The sequence below is a fragment of the Canis aureus genome, chromosome 15, assembly GCF_053574225.1.
Source record: "Canis aureus isolate CA01 chromosome 15, VMU_Caureus_v.1.0, whole genome shotgun sequence".
Lineage (NCBI taxonomy): Eukaryota > Metazoa > Chordata > Mammalia > Carnivora > Canidae > Canis > Canis aureus.
The window spans coordinates 58,775,617-58,802,117 of record NC_135625.1 but is presented as its reverse complement, the minus strand read 5'-3'; the positions used below and the strand labels follow the sequence as shown (position 1 = coordinate 58,802,117).

Sequence of the window (26,501 nt, the reverse complement as noted above, 5' to 3'; positions counted from 1 at the left end):
CAGACTTTTAAAAATTTATGACAATTTGAAGGGCATAACATGATATCTTATCGTTTTAATTTTGAAAGGATTTTCAAGTCTTATGAAAAATTATAAAGCATCCAATGAGTTATCTGTGTACCCATGAATCAGCTTCAGAAATACAATGTTAAGGGCAGCCCGGGTGGCTCAGCAGTTTATGCCACCTTCAGCCTGGGGTGTGATCCTGGAGACCCGGATCAAGTCCCACATTGGGCTCCCTGCATGAAACCTGCTACTCCCTCTGCCTGCGTCTCTGCCCTTCCCGCCCCCCCCCCCCCCCCCCGTCTACAATAAATAAATAAAATAAAAGAAAGAAATACAATGTTAATCATTTAACCCTCCCCCGAATTCTCTCTCTCTCTCTCTCTCTTTTTAAGTAAGCTCCATGCCCAGCGTGGAGCCCACCATGCAGCTTGAACTAACAACCCTGAGATCAAGACCTGAGCTGAGATCTAAAGTCAGATGCTTAGCCGACTGAGCCACCCAGGGGCCCCTGAATTCCCTTTGTTGATCATCTCCCCCATCTTAGAGGTGATAGAGATAAATACTGTTCTTTTTTTCTCTTCAGTTTTAATAAGGTATCATTGATTTAGAAACATTGTATATACTTAATGTGTACAATATGATATTCTGTTTTTTTTTTTTTAAGATTTATTTATTCATGAAAGACACAGAGAGAGAAAGGCAGAGATGTAAGCAGAGGGAGAAGCGGGCTCCAGGCAGGGAGCCCAATGGAGGACTCAATCCTGAGATCGTGGATCACGCCCTGAGCCAGGGGCAGGTGTTCAACCGCTGAGCCACCCAAGTGTCCCTTGTTTTTTTTTTTAAGTAATCTGTATGCCCAAAGTGGGGCTCAAACTCAAGAGTCCCATGCTCCCCAGAATCAGCCAGCCAGCCAGGTGCTCCTGTGGTATTTTGATATACGTATACATTGTGAAATTATTCCCTCAATCAAGCTAATTAACCTATCTCTTTACCCCCCTTTTTTTAAATGATGAAAACGCTTGTGATCAGCTTTCTCAGCAAATTTCAAGTATGCGTTATTGTTGTCTATAGCCACCATAGCGTACCTTAGATCTCCAGAATTTATTCATCTTATAACTGAAACTTTATATCCTTTGACCAATATCAGTGTATTACTCCCACCTGCCCCTCACCTCCAGTCCCTGGCAACTACCGTTCTACTTTCTGTGAGTTTGACTTTTTAGATTCCACGTATAAGAGAGATCATTACAGTAATTGCTATCTGCCTTGTATCGCTTAGTATAATGTCTTTTAGGTTTATCCATGTTGTTGTAAATGGCAGGATTTTTTTCTTTTTTATGGCTGAATCACATATTCCTTTGTATATCTATATATCTGTGTCTGTGTCTATATCCCTCATTTTCTTTATCCATTCATCTATCGGTGGATGTTTTGGTTGTTTCCAGATCTTGGCTCTTGTGACTAATGCTGCTTTGAACATGGGAGTGCAGATATCTCTTTGAGATATGATGTCATTTCTTTTGGGTATATACCTGAAAGTGGGATTGCTGATTATGCGGTAGTTCTATTTTTAATTTTTTGAGGAGTCTTTGTGCTGTTTTATATAGTGGCTGTATCAATTTATAATCCTACTGATAGTGCTCTGAATTTGATTTTTATTTTTACTATACACTTATTTTTAAATATGTATGTATGTATTTATTTTTTTAAAAAAAGCTTTTACTTATTTGAGAGACAGAGCATGAGAGAGAGAGGCTGACTCCCCACTGAGCAGGAAGCCTGACATGGAACCCATTCCAGGACTCTGGGATCATGACCCCAGCCAAAGACAGATGCTCAACCAACAGAGCCAACCAGGTGCCCTATGTGTGCATTTCTGAGCAATATTTAGTATTGTTTTGCCTGTTTTCAAGCCTATAAATCATATCAATGCTAGGTATGCAAATACTTATTTGCTTTTGTGTGCACAGCATGATGATTCTGAGACTCACCTGTAGACCTGGACAAGATGGACTTCCTCCCTGAGCCCTCTGCTTTACAATCCTAGTTGTAGCTGTCTTTTATTTATTTATTTTTCTTATTTATGATAGTCACACAGAGAGAGAGAGAGGCAGAGACACAGGCAGAGGGAGAAGCAGGCTCCATGCACCGGGAGCCCGACGTGGGATTCGATCCCGGGTCTCCAGGATCGCACCCTGGGCCAAAGGCAGGCGCCAAACCGCTGCGCCCCCCAGGGATCCCTGTAGCTGTCTTTTAGTTACATCCCTGCTCGCTCTTTGAGGAGTCCATGGGGCCAAGGAATTGTGCCCATCTAGAACCTATAGTGCTTACTTTGATTCTAGACCTTGATCCAGGTTCCTGGGACCCTGGACTTCCAGAGCCCACTTCCAGGGCTTCTTCCCCAGGTCTTCCTCCATGTGGCTGACATGTTCATCGCCTGTATCTGATGGCTCTAGCAGTGTGGCCAGAGTTGGAAGCCAGGGCCGACTTGCTTCATTCTTATATAGCTCATCAGAGAACGCAGAGGAGTCTGAGAAGAATTCACACTTGGCTTTCCAGGTCATTTTGAAAGTATATTTGTCAAGATGGGAAGACAGATCATATTTTATTGAACCATTTTGTAGCTTGATTTTTTTACTTTTAAATGCTTAGGCACTTGGTGCGTAGACTTCCATTTTATCTTGCCCTGGGTCCCCTACATTTTAGGAGAGGGACTGCTTTCATTCTGTGATATGAATAGCTTTCTTTTGTATGAATGTGCAACTTACATATCAATTTTTCTTATCAAAATAGAGATTGTAATTTTTTGTTATTACAAACTGTGATGCATTGAATATGCATATGGTATATCTCTCCTTGTGACATGTGCAAGGGTCCCCTAGATAGCTACTAGTAGACTTACCTTCAGTTTTATGAGATAATCCCAAATTGTTTTCCAAGGGTGTAGACCAATTTTACTCCCATCAGAAGCATTCGAGCATTCCCTTGCTTCATATTCTTGCCATTTGACAAGATCGGCCTTTAGGGGGGTTGTCACGTGGTAGGGGTGAGCAGGGCCAAAAGAGCTACAGTAGCTTTATTGCTCTGTCAGGCAAAGGAAGCTGCAGCAAACACCTACAAGCCTGCGGGGAGGAGACATCGTCAGCCTTTTAAAATTTGTGCCAGTACAGGGATCCCTGGGTGGCGCAGCGGTTTGGCGCCTGCCTTTGGCCCAGGGTGCAATCCTGGAGACCCGGGATTGAATCCCACGTTGGGCTCCCGGTGCATGGAGCCTGCTTCTCCCTCTGCCTGTGTCTCTGCCCCTCTCTCTCTCTGTGTGACTATCATAAATAAATAAAAATTAAAAAAAAATCTTAAAAAAAAAATTTGTGCCAGTACAAGGAAATTGTACCTCACTGTGGTTTTAATTCTTTATATATTTCTAGGTCTCTAGGTGTCTTAAGACCTAATGCTCATATTTTAGGTTTGTCTTACCTGGTGTCAAATTTTTAGCACTTACTTCTTATTTCCATTTTGCTTTTTTTTTTTTTTTTTGAGGTCTTATTGCTTTATTTTTGCTTGTGATAGTCATTTATTTATTTTACCATTTTTGAGGGTATCCTTCACGCTTCTCTTGATGAGCACTGAGTAATGGATAGAATCGCTGAATCAGTGGAACAGACACTTGAAATTAATAGAACCCTGTGTATTAAGTACACTGGAATTAAAATTATTTTTTAAGATTTTATTTATTAATTAATGAGAGAGAGAGAGACACACAGGCAGAGAGAGAAGCAGGCTCCATGCAAGGAGCCTGATGTGGGACTCGATCACGAGTCTCCAGGATCAGGCCCTGGGCGGAAGGCAGCGCTAAACCGCTGAGCCACCCGGGCTGCCCGGAATTAAAATTAAGAGACAAGACAAAACAAAACAAAGAGGAATGACCTTCAAACTGGGGGAAAAAATGTGTACAGTTCAATGGCAACAAGTACATTCATGATGTTGTGCAATCATTACCATATCTGGTTCCAGAACATTTTCCTCAGCCCAAACAGAAACCCTACACCAATCAGCAGTCTCCTTGTTCTCCCCTCTTTCCGGCAACCCTGGCAACCTCTAATCTACTTGTCTTGTTGTCTCCATGGGTGTGCCTTTTCTGGATGTTTCTCACAAATGGAATCATACTATTTGTCCCATTGTGCCTGGGTTCTTTCCCTCAGCATAATGTTTTCAAGGTTTGCCTTTCACTTTTGCATGTTCCGTGTCATTTGTGTGTTGTACTTATCGAGAAGTCTTCCTGGAAGTTCCTTCTGTTACTGCGTGTGCTTGGTCCGTGGAGTCTAGTTGACCGGTTGATGGCCATGGAGGCTGAGCTGTTTTTTGTGACATCAGGGCCCAGAGAGGGGCGTGTGCCCCATAAGAATCATTTGGGAATTTGTGTCTCTTTTTAGATTTGCTTCATGTTTATTTTCATTTGACTGAATCTGCAGCTTCAGTGCAGCTTCCTGCAGAAATTAAACTGAGAAACATAATGACATTATAAATGATCCTGTGAATCTTGATAAAACGTTGAGTAAGTGACAAAGAAGCATCTGATAACAAAATGTTTTCTACTTTTTACATAATCTAGAGATGGCAAGAGTGAACAATGAAAACAAATACAGGGTTGCTTTCCTCCCGTTCTAATTTGCTTACTGCTCCTTGACTACATTTACTTCCAAACAGGTATCTTTGATCTTTACCTACAGGTTATTCTGGAATTGGCGAGGCCCCAGAATGGGGGTGGGAAAGGGGTAAAGGAATCCAGGAGGACCGGGGATTTCAGACCCAGTGAGGAGTCAGTTCACACAAGTCAGAGCAGAGGAGCTGGACTCAGTTTTGTTTTGTTTTTAACATTTATTTATTTATCCATGTGAGACACAGAGAGAGAGAGGCAGAGACCCAGGCATGTGTCCCCTCCATGTGGGGAGCCTGATGTGGAATTCAAACCTAGGACCCTGGGATCACGACCTGAGCCAAAGGCAGACCCTCAACCACTGAGCCACCTGGAGATTTTTAGAAGTCCCTTAGGTGTTTCTAATGGGCGACACTAATTGGAGCACTGGAGACTGGAGGCATTGTCTGCAATAACAGAGAGGTGATTTCTGGGCACCCTACTCTCAGTACAATAGGCTGCACACGGATCCTTGGTGCCCCTGCCATCCTCCGCAGGCCTGGTCCTCTCCTGATGCCCTCTGCTGCTCAGCGTCTTGCAGCCAACCGGGTGCTTTCCTGCAGCTGGAGCTCACCCTGTGGCATCAGTCGGCTGGCCTTCTCTTCTTTGCACCTTGTGGGGTCCAGATAGTACAGTTGTGCTTAAAGCTGGCTCATTTCGGGGTGCTTGGGTGGCCCTGTCGGTTAAGTGTCTGCCTTCAACCATAAAGAATTACAAAAATTAGATCAACAAGGAAGAAGCTGAAATTTTCCAGTTATAATTATTTTTTAAGGTTTTGTTTTTGGGGCACCTGGGTGGCTCTGTTGGTTAAGCGTCTGCCTTTGGCTCAGGTCATGATCCCAGGGTCCTGGGATGGAGCCCCACATCAGGCTTCCTGCCCGGTGGGGAGTCTGCGTCCCCCTCTGCCCCTCCTCCCCCGGCTTGTGCTCTCTCTTAAATAAATAAAATCTTAAAAAAAAAAAAAAAAAAAAAGCTGGTTCATTTCTTCAGCTCCACATTTTCTCTACCCCTACCACCCCCATTCTTACCCTTATCCTGCCCCTGTGTTCTCTCTTGGCCTACTCTGATCCTTCCCCTGGTAATAGGGCTTCCAGATTCTCGGAGCTGCCCCTGCATCTAGTAGCGAGGCTGGTTGACCTTGAACGTCAGCAGCACAAACAACAGAGAATGGGAGTCTCATGGCTTTGAAATCATATTTCATTACAGTTGTTTATGATGGATGACATTTTATTCTTTAGACCAGCGTTCTCTAGATTTTATCTTTTACATGTCCTGGTTTCTTTTTCACCTGGTTTATATCACTGTGAGCTATTCCCTGTTTTCTGTACAAATCAACATATCATTGTTTTTATCAACCCCTCCCCACAAGGTGTTGTGGGGGGGAGAAGGGGAGGGGTAATTTTGAGACAGATTCCTGTCAAAAAACAAGACTCTCCCTTAGGTTGTTATCTTTTCCTTGTTGGTCTGGTGGTTGAGCCCAGGCCTGGCTGTGTGTTTACTGGCTGGTGAAGTCCGAGAGCTCCGGGGTGACCATCTCGTTCTGGAACCTAGCTTGGACTCTGATCGGACTAGTCCAGCTAGCAGTTCTCAGCTCCAGCTGCACAGTAGAGTCACCTGCCACCCCTTGTCAAATTAAATCAGTCTCCGAGGGTTAGGCTTAGGTATTTCCAAACACTCCCCAGTTGATTATTATGTGTAGCCAAGGATGAGAGCCACTCTACCGCCCAGACCTCATCTGAGGTGTAGGGGAGGATTTATTGCCAGGGTTAAAATAATATTTTGTTCTGTGGCTGGAAGAGAAAAGCGAAAAGGTCATTTGTTTTTAGGCTTTGGCCAGAGATCCTGACACAGAGACAATTGTGCTCTTTCAAGGCCGTCTTTGCTCTTTTTAAAAAAAGTTATCGTCTCCTATCCCAACTCACCATGTTTGAAGTTTATCTGCTCCAAGTGCAGCAAAATTCTGCAAACATTTGTTTTTCCCTGGGCAGTACATAATGGTTTGTAGGAGTGCTCGCCTCTGTGCCGGGAGGTGGGGAGCCCCGTGGCTGTGCTTCTGCAGTCTCTGATGTCCTCCAGACTCCCAAGAGGACTCATGGGCCAGGGGGGCAGCAGCATCACCTGGGCACTTGTTAGAAATGCAAATCCTCAGTCCCCACCCCAGACCTACTGATCAGAAACTCTGGGGGTGAAGCCCAACAATCTGTTCTAACAAACCTTCTAGGTGATTTTTTTTTTTTTTAAGATTTTATTTATGTACTCATGAGAGGCACAGAGAGGCAGAGACACAGGCAGAGGGAGAAGCAGGCTCCTCGCAGAGAGCCCGATGTGGGACTCGATCCCAGGACTCCGGGATCGCACCCTGAACCCAAGGCAGATGCTCAACCACTGAGCCACCCAGGTGCCCCCCAAAAAGTAGTTTCTGTCATTTGCTCTTTCCCTGCTACCTCATCTACATGATTTACATGCATTTGCTCTCCTTATACTCTGCTCTCAATTTTCCATTAATAGCTGGGGAACAGTGGTTTAAATAATCCAGAATGACTTCTTTTTCTTCTCCTCCTCCTCTTCCTCCTCCTCCTTCTCTTTTCTTCTTTGTCTTCGTCTTCTTCTTCGTTGTCTTTCTTTTTCTTCTCTTTCTCCTGCCCCCCTCCCTTTTTTGGTTTGAAAAAGTTTTGATCCATTTTTGTTTTTCCAGATTAGGCTTTGTTTATTTGTTTTTGAGATCGGGGTTCACATATCAGGTCTTCCTCTTATTTGAGTTGCCTTTGATTTCTTGTTTTGTTTTTCTCATTTCTCATTTTATCAGCCTCAGTTTCCCAAAGTATAAAAAGTAAACTGCTTCCTCAGAGGCTTACCATGTTACTTATTAAATAATAGATGCAGAGTTCCTGGCACTTAGTGCGCATGTAATAAATGTCTTTTTGTTTTGTCTTCCCGGGTTTGCTCCCAAAGAGATGAGCACAAACTGCCCCAGCCTCGTGGCTGACCAATATGCTGAAATGAGGGCAAAGAAAAAGCCTTCGAGAAGTGGGGAGAAGTCAGGGGAATGTGGGAAAATGGAGTAGGGCCTCCCAGGGAGGAGGCTGCTCGTCAGACACCAGGGCTAAACAACTAAACAGAGATGTTGGAGACCGAAGCTGGATGCAGGGTGAGTGTCCCAAATCTGGAGGAATGAGCAGTTTGCCTGAGGATGGAGGTAAGAAGTGACTAGGGAAACCCAGCCTTCAGACAGGCAGCAGCAGGGACCCAGCCAGCAAGTGTGTGCTAGGCGGGCCATTCTGCCAGACACGAGGGCCTTCGGTGAGCTTGGAGAAGCCTAGAGACTCAGGGCTCCAGACAGAACCATTAGGCTGCCTGGTGGCCTTTATTTAGAGGAAACGTTGACTTCAGGGACCTTGGACGTGGCCTCTTCCTCTTCCTCAGCTGGGACAGATAGGACCATTGCTGCATCTAGCCATGACCTGGAGAGGGGCTGGGTGCTCTTCTATGATCCTCATTTGGCCGTCAGAGGGGTGCCATAGTCTTGGCACCCAGTTCAGGATGACTGGATGGAGCTAAAGGGAACGTAAAGGTTCTAAACTCCTTTCCAGTCACAGTTGTCATGTATCTCTGAGACAGAGGAGGAACCTGCCTCGCAGTGGGGTGTTTGTTTCAACGAGGTTATCGTCAGCTCCAGGGCAAGGGGATCATTGTTGGCACTGGCCAGTGGAGTGAGAGGCCTTATAGTTAAGGGGTCTCACATTCATTTGGTGATGGGGGGGCCTGGGCCGGAGGCTGAGCCCTCCCCCTGCTGTAAGTTCTCTTGAGATTCTCCCCACCGTGGGAGGAGTGTTAAGGTGGAGTCTAGCCCAGCTGCTGAGGGCTCTGGGGGGGGGAGGGGCGGGTGGAGACTGTTGGGAGCAGTTATGGGATCACAGAACCCCAAAACCAGCTAAGAGAGCTGAAGTCAGCTTTATCCAGGAGTGCCAGAGACCTAGAAGGGCCCGCCTGAGGAAATGGCTCGGATGGAGGCTGTTACCAGAGCCTGACCAGTGGCCCGTGACTTCTCTCTCTATGAAGCAAAGTGCAAGGGAGAGCTGGTTGGGGTTTAAGGGCTCAGATGGTAGCAGACACAGTCATTGATTCTGTGATTTTAAAAAAATTTTAGGAGGTTCCACAGCTAGATCTGAAGGCAATTCCAGAGGGTTTCAGAAATGTCTTATACACAAGCAGCATTTGAATAGTGGCTTCTATTTTTTAAAAGTAATCTCTGGGGATCCCTGGGTGGCGCAGCGGTTTAGCGCCTGCCTTTGGCCCAGGGCGCGATCCTGGAGACCCGGGATCGAATCCCACGACAGGCTCCCGGTGCATGGAGCCTGCTTCTCCCTCTGCCTGTGTCTCTGCCACTCTCTCTCTCTCTCTCTGTGTGACTACCATAAATTAAAAAAAAAAAAAAAAGTAATCTCTGCACCCAATGCGGGGCTCAAACTCATCAAGAGTTGCATGCTCTACTGGCTGAGCCAGCCGGGTGCCCAGAGTAAATGACTTGTAAAGATTAATTCATGGAGAAAGACTTTTATCTAGATGTTTACATTAAAAACATTATCAGCTTCAGTAAGATAATTTTGCAAAGTTGTTTGCATTTCTGCTTATTAGTAACAACTAAAAAATAGTGGCAACAGATAAATGTTTAATATTTTGGAAATGAAAGAAAACTATTAAAAGGAAGATTTTGGGAAGCCTGGGTGGCTCGGCGGTTTAGCACTGTCTTTGGCCCAGGGCCTGATCCTGGGGACCTGGAATCGAGTCCCACATCAGGCTCCCTGCTGGAGCCTGCTTCTCCCTCTGCCTGTGTCTCTGCCTCTCTCTTTCTGTCTGTGTCTCTCATGAATAAATAAATAATTAATAAATAATCTTAAAAAAAGAAAAGAAAGATTTTAATTCTCTATAAGGAAAATAGAACCTGAATAAATGGAGAGAGAGTTTCTGTTCCAGAATCAGAAGATTAATTAATGAACTTAAGATGGCATAATATCTGATCTAATTTCTGGAGTTAACATAAATTAGATTCTCAATATCATATTTTCCTGGAATTGACAAAATCATAATAATTTCTATAGAGAAAATGATAGGTAAGCACACTAAAGAGTTTTTGGAAAAGGAGCAAACCAGTGATGTGACAAATTACTCTGTTAATATTTAAAATATTGTGCAAAGGAGATTTAAGTTGTATTAGATTCAAAGCAGAACAGTAGATTGATAAAATTGCAATAGAGATTGTGACAGTTCTAAATCTTTTACAAGATTAACACAAAATAGTCCAGGATAACAGAATAAAAAGAAAAGAATCCTATTTAATAGAATTATTATTGAGGGGCGCCTGGGTGGCTCGGTCAGCTAAGTGTCCGACTCTTGATTTTGGTTCAGGTCATGATCTCAGGGTTGTGAGACTGAGCCCTGAGGCGGACTCTGCATTGGGCATGGAGCCTGCTTACGATTCTCTCTCTCTCTCTCTCTCTCTCTCTCTCTCCCTCTGCCCCTCCCCTCCCTTCCTTCCCCTCTTAAAAAAAAAGAATAGAATTGTTATTGAGAAAAGTTGATGTAAAGCATTTCTGTCCCTTTCTGACACTACTTGTCATGATAAGCTCCAGATGTTTTAAAGAATTAAAGCTGAAGATATCTCTTTTATAAGTGAAACAAAATGTTCTATTTATCCCACTATGGTGGAGGAATTGAAAGGCAAATTGGAAGGGTCTGATTATATAGAAATTCAGCAACAATGGGCAGCCCGGGTGGCTCAGCGGTTTAGCGCCGCCTTCCACCCAGGGTGTGATCCTGGAGATCCAGGATCGAGTCCCACCTCGGGCTCCCTGCATGGGGCCTGCTTCTTCCTCTGCCTCTCTCTCTCTCTCTCTCTCTCATGAATAAAATCTTAAAAAAAAAAAAAAGAAAGAAATTCAGCAACAGCAAATTAAAGTTCTCAGTAGAAAGGGAAAAAATGCAAAACTACTTGAAATAAATAAGGCTGGTAATGATTAATTTTTAAAAGTATAAAGACAGGGGTACCTGGGTGGCTCAGGCAGTTAGACATCTGCCTTCAGCTCAGGTCATGATCCTGCTGGGGTCAAGCTCTGGATCAGGCTCCCTGCTCAGCGGGGAGCCTGCTTCTCCCTCTCCCTCTGCTGCTCCACCACTGCCCCCCCTCCCAGCTTGTGCTCTCTCTCTTTCAAATAAATAAATAAAATTTTAAAAAATAATGAAAGTATAAAGAACAACTATAAATCTGTCAGAAACCATTCTCTACTATAGGTAAACAGTTAAAGAATGTGAACAAATAGTAAAGATGTAAGGAACCTAAGGAGTAAGTAGGGAAATTAAGCATCAAGCCAACATTTGGGAATATTTCAGTCTTGTTAATAAATTAAGTGCAAATTAAAAGCATAAGTCTATTTTTTACCTACTGAAGTAGCAAAAGTGATAAAACTCCTTTTTAATGTGTTTGCAGGGAAATAGACACACTCAGATTGCTGGTATGTTTCCTGGAGAGCAGTAGATCAAAATGAAACAAGCTGCCAAGAAAATTACTGTTCTTTGAGGCAATACTCCCAAAGGAATAAATCTCAGGAAAATATTGTAAAAGATGGAAGGTTATTTGTAGAAAGGCAATCGTAGCCATGCTACCTATGTAGTGAAAATCCGGCCATTACCTAACCACCTTATAATTTGATGATGGTTGTACAAACTAGAAAGTATTAATATCCCATCATATTAATAACCACTAAAACCATAAATCTGAGGACTTTGGCAATAATTGTAGGTAGCATACATAAGTTAAAGAATGGAGTGAGTTTGTTATGTGGACTCTGGTAATTGCCAAATTATGTTTGCCTAATGAAAACAACATTGCTATCACGGTTTCTCAGTGATCTAAATCAGTGCTTCTTGGACCTTAATGTCATTAAGTCATTGGGGGATGTTGCTGAATGGCAGATTTTGATTCAGTATAACCAGGCTAGGGCCTGAAACTCTAAATTTCTGACAAGCTCCCAGAGAGGTGATGGTGATGCGATAGGTTATCCCACTATACTTTGGATACAGGAGACCTAGGTCTCTGCCATCCAGATGGTAGCCACTAGTCATGGGTGGCTATTGAAATTTAAATTTATTAACTTAAAAAAGTAAAATAGAAAATTAGTTCTTAAGTCTTACTAGCTATATTTCAAGTACTTGGTGGCCATATTTGGCAAGCTCAGATTATAGAACAATTCCATCATCATAGAGTGTGTTCTCTTGGACAGTGTGGACCTAGATCATCAATGTCTTAAAAGGAAGGCATTATTATCTTTTTCTGTAGAGTTGTTTGAAACATACAACTAAGAGCTCATTCCATTCCTTTCTAGTCACAGATCATATAGGTATACATTGGTATATAAGATATAGAAATAAAGCAATGAATAATTTTGTATCATTAAAACATTTGATAAATGAAGTCTCTTTTCCCATCGACCTTTATTTTCAGTCCACAGATGCATGTTTTTTTTTAAAGATTTTATTTTTTTTAAAAAAATTTATTTTTAGGTAATCCCTGCACCTGACATTGGGCTTGAACTCACAAGTCTGAAATCAAGAGTCACTTGCCCTATGCACTGAGCCAGTGAGGTGCCCCAAGTCCATAGATATATTATCCTAATTATTCTTTGTCCCTCAGTGGGCAATCATTTCCAATAAATTTATTTCACCAGTTTTTTTCCCTTTAGTAATGTATACTAGAGGAGATACTGTTTTTTTTTTTTTTTTTTTTTTTTGGAGATACTGTTTAAAGAAGTATTGCAAAAAAAAAAAAAAAAGAAGTATTGCAACAATTTAAAATATAGATGTGTATAATTTGTGGGGAAAAAAAAAACCATCCCCAGGGACACTTGCTTGGCTCATTCAGTTGAATGTCCAACTCTTGGTTTCAGCTTAGGCTGTGATTTCGGGGTTGTGGACTTGAGCCCTGTGCATAGGGCTCCATGCTCAGTGGAGAGCCTGCTCGCTGCTTGCCCACAATGTGTGCGCACTCTGTCTCAAATAAATAAACAAATAAAATCATTAAAAACAATTCCGGTATGCCCATTAGGTGTTTCATCAATTTATATTTTTAAAGTGTCTTCTTTAGGCAGGATTCCATACCAAAGGATGTGGGCCCAAATGATTTGTTTTTCTTTACTTCTGTGAAGTGGAAACACTGACAATTGTTGTTTTCTTCCAGGAATTTGTGCAAATATTCTCATGAGGTTCTCTCAGAAGAGAACTTCAAGGTCCTGAAAAACCATGAGCTCTCTGGACTGAACAAAGAGGAATTAGCAGTGCTCCTCATCCAAAGTGACCCTTTTTTTTTGCCTGAGGTAAGTTGTGATTCCTTCGTTATAAGCCACAAGAGACAATATTATTGGCAGTGTTGTGTCATGGATGGGTTGGAATAGGACCACAAAAGACTCAAAATCACCACCAGGCTCTGCAGATAGCAATCAACAGGTGACTGTTGCTAAGTGACCTATAGATTCCAGCAATTTCCTTCCCATTTGAGGTGATCTGAAGATACAGTATTAGAACTAGTTGATGCTTTACATCTAGGTAGCTTCCTGGAAGGAGATGGTCTTTTTTTTTTTTTTTTAAGATTTTATTTATTTAATCATGAGAGACACAGAGAGAGAGAGAGGCAGAGACATAGGCAGAGGGCGAAGCAGCCTCCCTAGGACTCCCGGGATCATTACCTGAGCCAAAGGCAGAGGCTCAACCACTGAGCCACCTAGGTGCCCGAATCTAGTAGGTTCTTAATTGCTGACCTGCTTCCCAGAGAATGGAAGAGATACCATGAATAAATAAGTGAAATCTTAAAAAAATAAAAAAGAACCTACTAGACGTTGCTGTTGCTGAGGGATCCTAGAAGAACCTATTGACAAAATCTCTGTGAGGGCCCTCTTACCACCCTTTTACCACGTAGAGAGTCCAAAGAAGAGAGTGCCTTTTCGTTGGAAGAATTGAGTACTCAGAATTAGTGAGTGGGGTGGGGAGGTCCATGCCTGGTTTACTTTTTAGCTAATAGCTTGTTTGCCATTTACCACTTGTCAGGGCTGAGATTGTAGATGGGGAGACTGCAATGTTTACTGGACTAGAGGTCTGAGGAGCTGGTTCCTATAGTGGAAAATCGACAAGAACATTGGTAGCATGGATGTGTATTTGAAAAAGCTGGGCAAGAGAAGTCTCTAAAGGGGTGTCTCAGGGGATCCCTGGGTGGCTCAGCGGTTTGGCGCCTGCCTTCAGGCCAGGGCATGATCCTGGGGTCCTGGGATCAAGTCCCACATCCGGCTCCCTGCAGGGAGCCTGTTTCTCCCTCAGCCTGTGTCTCCGCCTCTCTGTGTGTCTCTCATGAATAAATAGATAAAATCTTAAAAAAAAAAAAAGTCCTGATTCTGCTACCAACTACTTCTGTGATCACGGACAAAGCATGTAATCCTGGGTCTCACTTCATTTGATGTTTTACATTCGTTCAGCTAACATTTAGGAGTGCCTGCAGGTGGTAGGCATGGAGTTAAATCCTGAGGGCAGCTGTGGACAAGACACATTCCTGCCCTAACACCTGAAAGTGTCCTCACTTTTTCACTTTGCCTTGACCTGTGAGAACATAAAAGCATCAGGCAAACCAGACTTCTTGGTTTATAAGCTTGTAAAATTTAAATGTGCTTATTAAAGGTAGAAATGCTGTCATTTGCTCTAGCCTAATAAAGGCAGGAGCACTCTTACTTATTCATTAGGACAGTCCTAGGATTGTTAACCAGAATGTCATTTGTGAAGCCGCTAATTATTCTTCTCCCAGGGCCTTGGTTCTGGAACTTTAGTGAGCATCAGAATCATCTAGAGGGTTTGTTGAACCAGAGTGCTGGGTCCCACCTCTGGGGGCTCTGACTGTATATGGAGAAGGGTCTGAGGATTTGCATTTCTTTCTTTCTTTTTTTTAAAATTTATTCATGAGAGATATATAGAGAGAGGCAGAGACACAGGCAGAGGGAGAAGCAGGCTCCATGCAGGAAGCCGGATGTGAGTCTCGATCCCGGGACTCCAGGATCACGCCCTGGCTGAAGGCGGCGCTAAACTGCTGAGCCACCGGGGCTGCCCTGGATTTGCATTTCTGCTAAGTTTCCAGGTGGAGTTGACCCTGCCAGTCCAGGGACCACACTTTGTTGTTGTTTTTGGTTTTTTTGGCTTTCTTTTTGTTTTTAAAAGATTATTTCTTTATTTTTTTTGAAAGAGAGAGAGCCCAAGCTGGGGGAAGGATGGGATGCAGGGCTCGATCTCAGGACCCTGAGATCATGACCTGGGCCACTTAGGTGCCCCCAGGAATCACACTTTGAGCCCTGGTGGTTCTAGAGCCTAGAATCTGTATAGTAGGCTTCGTGGCAATGATGCCTGTTTGAATCAGGTTTTCGAAGTCGTCTGTGTACCTAAATTGTTGCTGGAGTCTGATTCTCATTAGGGTTAGGGTTAGGGTTAGGGTTAGGGTTAGGGTTAGGGTTAGGGTGTACCTAAATTGTCGTTGCTAGAGTCTGATTCTCATGTCATTGCCACCCAGAGAAATCACAGTGAACCAGGATGATCTGATGTACTCAGTGTGTTGAAACAATGTATACATGTTTTGATCTTTAGGATTCTTTTATGTAGTGATTCAAACATTTGCAGCACATTTTATATTTTACACAATGTATTTACATATTTTATTATTTAATCTGCTTAATAACTTGGGTTATGTGGACAGAGCAACTATTTTCCTCCGTCACAGTGAAGGAAACAGAGACTGGGAGTAATAATTCAGGTGAGGTCCCCACAGCTGGTTCTGTGCCTGTGGACTTTAAAATCATATGGTCTGGCCTCTGGGACAGTATTTCAGTAAGAAATACTTATGCCTTCTTTTTCTTAATATTTTATTTATTTATTTTACATAGAGAAAGAGAGAGGGAGAGCACACAAGCAGGGGGAGCGGCAGCATGCAGGCAGAGGGAGAGGGAGAAGTGGGCTCCCCATGGAGCAGGGAGCCCATGGTGGGGCTAGATCCCAGGATCCTGGGATCATGACCTAAGCTGAAGGCAGCCGCTTACCCGACTGAGCCACCCAGGGCCCCAACTTATGCCTTCTTTTCAGCAAGGACTCTATGTCTGCAGAGCTAGCTGGGTAGATATATCTATTTACATAGGAATGTGAAAATTACCTTCTTTAGTTGACCTTTTAAGAGACTTTGTCATGTTTTGCCTAGCAGAGACAACGGTTGCGGTAAGACCCACATGTCCCTTTTTTTTTTTTTTTTGAAGCTTTTTTTTTTTTAAGATTTTATTTATTCATGAGAGAGAGAAATTACTAGGTAGAGAGGCAGAGGGAGAAGGAGAGGCAGGCTCCCCACTGAGCAGGGAGCCCGATACAGGGCTCTATCCCAGGACCTAGGATCATGACCTAAGCTGAAGGCAGACATCTAACTGACAGCCACCCAGGCGCCCCTTTTTCAAAGCTTTTATTTTTAAGTCCTCTCTCCACCCAGTGTGGGACTTGAACTCACAACCCCCAGACCAAGAGACACATGCTCCACCATCCGAGCCAGCCAGGTGTCCTTCACATGTCCCTTTAATTGCAAAATGACTTGATAGTCTTCCTCCTTGGGGTTCCTTTGTAACATAGGGCTCCCTTTGGGTCCTATTTGGTCCTATCTGTGGCTGGCCATGGCCATCTTATTTTAATTCTTCCAAAGAGTTATTAAATTCGTGTTTCAGTTAGTTTGCAGGCCTCTTCTACTGCAAATAAATTGTCAGTTGAATACGGGATGCCTGGGTGGCTCTGTGGTTTAGCGTCTGCCTTTGGCCCAGGGCGTGATCCTGGAATCCTGGGATCAAGTCCCGCATCAGGCACCCTGCATGGAGCCTGCTTCTCCCTCTGCCTATGTCTCTGTCTCTCATGAATAAATAAATAAAATCTTAAAAAAAAATCAGTTGAATACAACTCATCACAGGTTGTGGAAGACACATATATTTTTTTCCTTCAGTAGATCTCTGCTTACAGCTAACTTTTTTGTATACTTAGGCTTTCCCTAGTGAATATGTGGCAGGTGCGGGAAGGTGTATTGTCTCTGGCAACATAGTTGTCTCTGTTTCTCTCTTCTGCAGATATGCAAAAATTATAAGGGAGAGGGTCGAAGAGTTATTTGTGACAAGTATCCACAGTGTGAAAGGCTCCACATCTGTGAGCACTTTACCCGAGGGAATTGTGGGTATGCCAACTGCCTCAGGTCCCATAACCTGATGGATAGAAGGGTGCTGGCGATCATGAGGGAGCACGGCCTGAGCCCCAGCGTGGTTCAGAACATCCAGGACATCTTCAACAACAAGCACAGCCGAAAGAAACACTCCGGGTACAGAGGTACATGCTTTCTCCTTTTTCATTAACAGAAGAAACAGAAATAAACAGAAATCACAAGGGAAGTGTATCTTTACCTATAATCCTTCTACCTCCCCATGTCAAGCTATTTTTGCTTGCAGACCTTGTCTCTATGGATACATAATTTTTACTTGATTATAATCACAGTATGTATGCAATTTTGCAATTTGATTTTCATGCTAAGCACTATCCACTTACCCCACTTTGTTAAAATGTTTATAATTTTTCTAAAAGCTAATCATAAAGCTTTTCCCCCCCCACCAGCTGTTAGCATTTTGTCCCAATAACATTTTGTTGCGATTGTTTTGTCACTTTCTCTCAGTATCTGTACACATATCCACACTGATACACACACACACATAACATTTTTGTGGTTAGAGCATTTGAGGTATGCAGTCATACCTCCACATCTCTATATATAAACATGCACTTCCTTAATAAAACAAGGCCACCCTCTTCCATAACGACAATACAATTAATACAGGAAATCTAGCATTAATGCAAAACTATACACAATTTTATTCGTAGTCCTCAGTACTATTCCTTTTTTTTTTTTTTAAGATTTTATTTATTTATTCATGAGCAACACAGAGAGAGAGACAGGGAGAGAGGCAAGAGGGAGAAGCAGGCTCCGTGCAGGGAGCCCAACGTGGGACTCGATCCCGGGTCTCCATGATCACGCCCCAGGCTGCAGGCGGCGCCAAACCGCTGCGCCACCGGGGCTGCCCCTCAGTACTATTTCTTGAAAAATGTATTTATTTTTACCTTTTAAATTGTCTATGATATAACATAAAATTGACCCTTTTAACCATTTTTCAGTGTACAGTTCAGTGGTACTTCAGTGGTATTACGTTCACAATGTTGCCAGCCACGACCACCATCCATCCCCAGAACTTTTCCATCTTCCCAAATGCATACTATGTACCCCAGTACAATGACCCCCCTTCTTTGTGCCTGCACCTGGCAACTGCGTTGTATTTTCTTGTCTCTATGAATTTGACTTCTCCAACATCCTCATAGAGGTGGAGTGATACAGGATTTATACTTTTTGTGATGAGCTAATTTCATTTCCATGTAATGTCTTCAAGGTTCAACCCACCCATGTGATAGCATATCCTTCCTTTTTTAAAAAAAGGAATATATACAAAATTATACATACAATTTTAAACATTGTGGTAAAAATATACATAACAAATTTTTTTTTTTTAATTTATGATAGTCACACACACAGAGAGAGAGAGAGGCAGAGACACAGGCAGAGGGAGAAGCAGGCTCCATGCACGGGGAGCCCGACGTGGGATTCGATCCCGGGTCTCCAGGATTGCGCCCTGGGCCAAAGGCAGGCGCCAAACCGCTGCGCCACCCAGGGATCCCACATGACAAAATTTACCATCTGAACCATTTCTAAGTGTTCAGTGGTGTTAAGTACACTTATGTTGTTTTGTTTTGAGGCCCATCTCTAAAACTCACTTTATCTTGCAGAACTGAAACTCTATACATATGAAACAATACCTCATTTCCTCCTCCCCCTCAGCCCTGACAACCACCGTTCTACTTTCTGTTTTCATGAAGATGAATACTCTAGATACCAAATACAAATAGAATCGTATGAGATTTGTCTTTTTATGACACTGGCTTATTTCACTTTGCATAACATTCCACTGTGTGTATATGCCATGTTTTGTTTATCCATTCATCTGTGGTTGGATACTTGAGTGGCTTCTACCTTCAGCTACTATGAATAATACTGCTGTGAACATGGGTGTACAAATATCTGCTTGAGGCCTTGCCTTCGATTCTTTTGAGTATGCACCTGGAAGTGGAGTTGCTAAATCATGTAGTCATTCTATGTTCAATTTTTGAGGAACTGTCATCCCATTTTCATAGCAGCTCCGCTATTTTGTATTCCCGCCATCAGTGCTCCAGGGTTCCAGTTTCTCCATTTCCTCACCAATACGTGTTATTTTCGATTTTCAGGTTAACAGCCATCCTAATGGGTATGAAATGGTCAGTTCTATTCCTTAATCATTTTCACATTGTTTAATAATATCAACACTTGCAATTTTTTATGCCTTTCTGAAATGGATGTTAAAGAGGTGGATTTTATTATTTATTTATTTGTCAAGATTTTATTTATTTATTTGAGAGAGAGAGCACAGAGGAAGCAGGAGAAGGAGAAGCAGACTCCCCGCTGAGCAGGGAGCCCAGTGCAGGGCTGGATCCCAGGACCCTGGCATCATGACCTGAGCCAAAGGCAGATACTTAACTGACTGAGCCACTCAGGCACCCCTTTTTTAATTTTTAAAAAATTTTTAAAAGATTTTATTTATTTGAGAGAGAGAGCAGGGAGAGAGGAGGTGAATTTTATAAAGCGGATAGAATACATAATTTTAAGATTCTATAATACGTAATAAACAATTACACCTCTTTATATTTGAGAAATTCTTTATAATTAACCAGGAATTTTTCACCCAAAATATCTCATCGTTCTTCCTGATGGCAAAGCCATGAAGAAAGGCGTATTATTAGCCTCAATTGATTAAGGAGACTGAGGGTCAGAAATATTAAATGACTTTTATTTTAATTTATTCTTTTTTTTTTTTAATTTTTATTTATTTATGATAGTCACACAAAGAGAGAGAGAAAGAGAGGCAGAGACACAGGCGGAGGGAGAAGCAGGCTCCATGCACCGGGAGCCCGATGTGGGATTCGATCCCGAGTCTCCAGGATCGCCCCTGGGCCAAAGGCAGGCGCCAAACCGCTGCGCCACCCAGGGATCCCCTATTTTAATTTATTCTTTAAAAAGATTTTACTTATTTATTCATGAGAGACACAGAGAGAGGCAGAGACACAGGCAGAGGGAGAAGCAGGCTCCACGCAGGGAGCCCAATGCGGGACTCGATCCCGGGATCCTGGGATCACATCCTGAGCCAAAGGCAGAGCTCAACCGCTGAGCCACCCAGGTGTCTCTTAAATGACTTTTATTGTAAGCAGTCTTAAATCATTTTTACTATGAATAAATAGAAGAGATGTTTTCAAGGCCTCACACCACTAGATAGTGGCAGAGCTTACGTGTTCTGCTCCCTCATCTGGTGTATTTTCTCCCACATTGTAATGCTCTCTGAACAGGGGAACACCTGGAGGGATGTGTTCTGGTGTAGTTTCCCAATATAAATTCATGGTATGTGAGAGAGATCTTATGTATTATCCCTTCTGGTTAATTTACTTGATTAACTATTTTGTTGGCAGGAGAAGTATGTTTGCTTTTACTCTATTACCCCTGCCCTTTGAGTTTGGAAGAGAAGGGCCCTCTTCCTGCCCTTCCCCACACATATAATAGCCAGCTTATATACCACACATGCACACACAACACACATACACCACATACAGGCATACATACCACACACTTGTACACACCACACACAAACACACATGCATTCACACCATACATGCATACATATTTCACACTACATGCACATCTTACTGACAATGTCTCACACACGTACACTGCATATGTACATCTTATACACATATACACCTCATGTGTGCATGCACACCCAGAACAATACACACCACACATAAATGTGACAGACGTGCCTACCACACATACACACTTCACACGCACTTGCAAGCACCCGTGCCCACTCCTTCCCTCCTCTTCCCCAGGGACTCATCAAGTTTCTTGAGAGAGGCTAATTCTTCTTGATATCTCTCACCTAAGCTTGGATATTTGGGGACTAGATGAAGAACTCTGGAAAGATTTCTAGTTTAAATGAAATCAGACCTTTTTACTGTGGTTTCATTTTTATTAATTTATTTCTTGTGTGTGTGTGAATCCTTAGTTTGTTGGGGGACCTTCGACAACATGGGCAAAACCTAAATGACTTGGAAAATCATCCCTGACCTGCACTAGTCTGCATCTCCATTCCTCAGAGTGGTGAATGTTGACGGGAACCAGAGCATAGTGGACACCCCCAGCTAAGAGCTTGGGGGCTTGGGGTTACATCTGAGGCCCAGGAGAGAAGTTGAGACCAGCCAGGGTCACGCTGACTCTCATCCTGGGCCATGGGGCGGGGGGTGTTTCCTGCTCTGCTAGCAGAATAGCAGATTCCTCCTTCATCTTTAACATCCTTCCCAAGACTTTTACACACCAGATTGGGACACGTGATTTTGATGGAATGTAGATCACAAACTTGGAAAAGCTGAGGAGGAACAGTGGCGAGAACCCAAACGTGCTAATGCTCATTCTCCTTGTTTGGTTTTTCTTTTCCTAGCTCCTCCCTCCTATCGTAGAGACAAGGCATACAGAGGTAGAAGCAAGAGCAGAGACCGATCATTTCAGGGTAGTACAGAATTTCTTCCATCTGCTCCAGCTCCTGCTCAGAAGTCCTGCTCGTCCAGTCCAGATCCAGTGGGCCACAGGCCTCCCCTGGATAATGTGCCCGTCGAGGATCTGGCCCACAAGTTTGGGCGTCTGGGAAGTCAGGATTGCCCTCAGCCTTCCCCGGTCTCACCTAAGGCCAATAGTCTCAGAGGAACAGGTCAAGTGGGAGGAAGCCGGCGGTTTTCAGAGAACGGCAGTCCAGAGGATCTCTTTTATGGGCATCAAGATAGCATTTTCTTTCCTTCTGATTCGACGCCTGCCTCCAACCGGAAGGGCCCTGACTCCGGGCTGAATGACAAAGGCACCAGTAGAGAGTCTGTGTTTTCCTGGAGTAAGGCCACCTCTGGCTCTGTAGGTTCTCTGCAAACACCTGAAACCATAACCACCAGAAAGAGCACAGGCCTGCTTTCCCCAGACGGCATGAGCGCCGAGGCCAGAGGTAGCAATCAAAATGCCCAGTATTTCCCGCTTTTTAATAATAACGTTGATGGAATGGCCACGGATGGAACTTCCGCAAGATCTTTAAATTACAAAACCACAACCAGAGGACAGAGAGAAAAATCGTTACCTCGGAATCAGGACGCGGGAACTCCTCCCGGTAATGTCCAGACCACTGGCACAATTATGGGTGGTGATGATCCAGCAGCGGCACCTGCTAACGGTAAGGTGAAGCCACCTTGGGCCAGTAAATCTGTCCACGGCATACCAGACGGCTCTAGTCAAGTTGTGGGGGGAAGCCCCCCAGTGTCAATACTGGTGCCTCTGGTTTTGACTTTTTTTTTTTAAAGATTTTATTTATTTATTCATGAGAAACACAGAGAGAGAGAGAGAGGCAGAGACACAGGCAGAGGGAGAAGCAGGCTCCATGCAGGGAGCCTGATGTGGGACTCCATCCCGGGACCCCAGGATCACGCGCTGGGTTGAAGGCAGGCAGGTGCTCAACTGCTGAGCCACCGAGGGATCCCCTGGTTTTTACATAACACTGACCTTCAGAGGAGATAAAAATGCATTCTGCTTTGGGAGTCAGAACCTGTACACCCTTGTCCTGCCGACACCTCAGGAGACCACTGTCCCCACAGTACAAGTGCGCACTCGTTTTGAGATGCCACTTTCCATGTCCTCCTCAGGCACCAGAGCTGCAGCCTATGCAAGCCATGGTCAGAACTCTGCCCAGACCCCAGTTAGCCCTGCCAGTGAGTTTGCAAGGACCCCAAGATGTGCTCCATGTAAGTCACTGAGGGACGAAGCGGGGGGCCAGGTCTTGTGTCTGCTGCAGAACAGTTACGGCTGGTGGCCTCTCTCTGGACGTTCCCCAGTAGTCACTAAAGGGCAGAGAGTTGGAGGGTTTGGTTGAGGGGTGATACTGGTGAGGAGACTGACCTGAAGACCAAAGTGCCAACAGTTGAATCATGAGGAGTTAGCTGCCACATTTCCTGAGCACAGGAGTAGTTTAGTCATGGTTTAAAAAATAAACATAACTCTCACATGACCCTAAGATCCACGTTTGCTTTTTTTTTAATTTAAATTCAATTTGCCAACATATAGTATTAACACCCAGTGCTCATCCCATCAAGTGCCGTCCTTAGTACCCATCCCCCATGCACCTCCCCTTCTGCAACCCTTCGTTTGTTTCCCAGAGTTAGGAGTCTCTCATGGTTTGTCTTCCTCTCTAATTTTTTCCCACTCAGTTTCTCCCCCTTCCCTTACGGTCCCTTTCACTAGTTCTTCTATTCCCCATATGAGTGAAACCATATGATAATTGTCTTTTTCCGATTGACTTACTTTACTCAGCATAATACCCTCCAGTTCCATCCACGTTGAAGCAAGTGGCAGGTATTTCATCCTTTCTGATGGTCCATGTGTGCTTTTATGGAGGGGCTGTCTAGGCTCTCATGAGCAACACGTGAATTTGCAATTTTCTTAAACATGGGGCCAGTTACAGATACTCTTTCCCATTATGAGATCAGGTTCTCTTGATTTTTGGTCTAAACACTAAGATCAGCATACACACACCTTTTGTTTTATAGATTCTGCATTTGACGTTGGTAGTACCAGCTCTTCCAGGATGGATGACTGTGACCCACAGGAAATTTGTCTTGACCACCTGTGTAAGGGTTGTCAAACTGGTGAGTAACTTAAGGGCTTTCTAGAAGCCAACATTTCCTGAGCATTTACTGTATGTTTGGTACGTTGCCAAGAACCCTAGGTGTATTGCCCTTAAATGTCCTATCAAGCCTGGAAGTAAGTTCTATGGTTAACCCATTTTAAGATGTGGAAACTAGAGGCACAGAGAGCTTAAGACCTCACATACACAAGTGGCCAAGTTGACTTTTGACTCTCAATTGCCCACCCAGCCTGTGTTCTTTGCCCCGGTATAGTATTATACTTTCTCCTTTTGCAGTTCAGTTTCAGGTGCAATATTATTGTACTTAGTCAAGGACCCATCTTTTCATATACTAAAAGCAAACAAATGAAAGACAAAAAAAAAAAAAAAAAGTATCCAGCCAACATGCTTTCACAGTTCATGTCCTGTCGCACAATGATGCCAACTTTTTTTCAGTGGGTTTGTGGTCGAGGTGGCATCAAAGCACCCACTAATGAGAAAACTGTATAAGATAAGTAGATACATAAATTAACCTAAGTACCAACTGGGTCCTGAGTACTGGCTAAGGGAATACAAATTATAAGTCAGATCAGGACAGAGTGAGATGAGTGAGGGAATCTTTCTGGAAGAACCAAATCTTAAGCCAGGGCTTCAAGAAAATGCATACAGCTGTGGACACTAGAGAGTAATTTGTCTCCATGTACCCCTTGGGGGTGCAGGAGGGGTAACCATACATTTGTAATGACGTCAGATTTCCATGTGGATAGAGTGACTCTGGGGAGTGGGGAGCTTTGTTTTCTGGTGAGTCTCTATTGGTGACAAGGGAAGCTGGAGCTATGGGGCGGTGTAGGCAGGAATCAGCATGGGCAAAGGCATAGACTGGAAGGAAGTGTGCTCGCATGCAGGTGCAGCATGGCGGGAAAGGCAGCCCTAAATGGGGGAAAGGCAGCAGTGAACTTGGTTGAATTGGTTAGAACCGCCACTCAACAGACCCTCAGACTTCCTCTCTGTCTTTGTAGAGAACTGCAACAAAGTTCATTTCCACCTGCCCTACCGCTGGCAGATGTTCTTTGCAAACACCTGGATGGACCTCCAGCCCATGGAAAATATTGAGAAGGCCTATTGTGACCCCCAAATCCGCATGTAAGTTGGGGGCCAGACTGGCTTTTGAGATCCACAACATCATCAAAAGAAAGCATAGTGCTGGGCATATGGCAAGAGGAAAAAAAAATTTCCTTCAGAATCCCATTCAAGTTTCAGGTAACTCTTGAGATAAAAAATGGCAGATGCCTCCTAAATTCAGGAAGGAAAAACAAACAAACAAACAAAACACGAGCCAGATTTGAAGTCACAAAGAACCTGGCCGATATACTAGGGGTTCTGAGACTCTTTGCTGACTCGTGTGATATGAACACGAGTGTGTCCTGCAGAAAAACACATTGCAGAGGTCAGTTTGTAATACTGTAAACTCACAACAGGACTATTATAAGTATGGTGATTATAGGTCAAAAGAGCCTCTGGCTTAATTTGATAGCTATAGAACACGAGTTGAGTAATTTCATATAGTTGTCGTGCAGAATGTTGTCTACTTGAGCATTTTATGTCTTTCTTTATGTTTGCTATTTTCTCTATCTTGGAGGTATCTAAGGGGATACCTTATATTTCTGTTTCTGCCAGTGATGAACTGGGTGATACCACATATGATTATATTTATAAGGTGCATCCTAGTTTTATAAAGTAAGTTCTTTTTTTTCCCTTATTCCCTATGCTGTACTTTTCATCCTCGTGACTTACTTATTTTATAACTGAAGTTTGTACCTCTTACTACCCCTCACCTGTTTTGCCCATCGTCCAACCCTCTCCCTTCTGGCAACATTAATTTTGTTTTCTATATTTATAATTCTGTTTCCTCCATCTCTTCTTCCTTCTCTTCCTCTTTTCTTCTTTTTTCCTTTCTCTAATAAGGAAATTTTGTGTATATATTGGAGGGAAGGATTGCGTACATTCCATCGTCTTAGAGTGAATTTTTGGTGGAGATTCTGTGTTACTGCATTTTGCCACTAGAGGGTAGCATCAGCCACTTTCTTGTTTGGAGGTGTGTTTCCCCCGCACCCCCCAGGTAAATCTGAAGCTGGCTTCCTCAACTTTTCACTATTTTTTTTAATTTTTTATTTATTTATGATAGTCACAGAGAGAGAGAGAGAGAGAGGCAGAGACACAGGCAGAGGGAGAAGCAGGCTCCATGCACTGGGAGCCCGACGTGGGATTCGATTCCGGGTCTCCAGGATCATGCCCTGGGCCAAAGGCAGGCGCCAAACCGCTGCGCCACCCAGGGATCCCCTCAACTTCTCACTATTAACTTTTGGGGCTACATAGTGATTTTGTTTTCAGGAGGCAGTTTAGCAGCATTCTTGGCCTTTATCCACTGGATTCCTGTTGTGATAACCAAAAATCTCTTTCAACATTGTTAAATGTCCTCTGCGGGACAAAACTATTCCTCATTGAGAACTACTGATTTAGTGGGTGTTTCTTAGAGCAATAGTTTTCAAACTTGTTGGTCTCAGGACCCTTGTATCCTAAAATACATTGAGGATCCCAAAGAATTTCTGTTTCTGTGAGTTATAGCTGTCAACGTTTACCATATTAAAAATCAAAACCGAGAAAAATTCAGTATTTATGGATTCATTGAAAAATAACAATAATAAATTCATTACATGGTAACATAAATACCATATTTTTATATAACTATGCTTATATAGTTATAGTTATATGTAATAGCTATATATGTACATATAATTAAATAATAACTTTTCCAAAATGAAACCAAGATATTCCCTCAGAAGAATGGACGTTGTTTTATACTTTGGCAAACCTCT

The 26,501-nt window shown here is 43.3% G+C and overlaps 1 protein-coding gene across 2 annotated transcripts in view; it reads left to right on the top strand.

The window, feature by feature from the left end:
- Positions 1-26,501, top strand: part of ZC3HAV1 (zinc finger CCCH-type containing, antiviral 1) — a 60,616-nt gene that overhangs the window by 6,159 nt on the left and 27,956 nt on the right. Inside the window, exons 2-7 of one of the 2 annotated variants that reach the window (XM_077850089.1) lie at positions 12,930-13,065; positions 16,867-17,119; positions 21,412-22,182; positions 22,649-22,747; positions 23,549-23,647; positions 24,645-24,768. In XM_077850089.1, coding sequence (XP_077706215.1) covers positions 12,930-13,065; positions 16,867-17,119; positions 21,412-22,182; positions 22,649-22,747; positions 23,549-23,647; positions 24,645-24,768 — 1,482 coding nt within the window. The remainder of the gene's footprint in view (positions 1-12,929; positions 13,066-16,866; positions 17,120-21,411; positions 22,183-22,648; positions 22,748-23,548; positions 23,648-24,644; positions 24,769-26,501) is intronic. The other variant, XM_077850090.1, reaches the window with a different exon arrangement.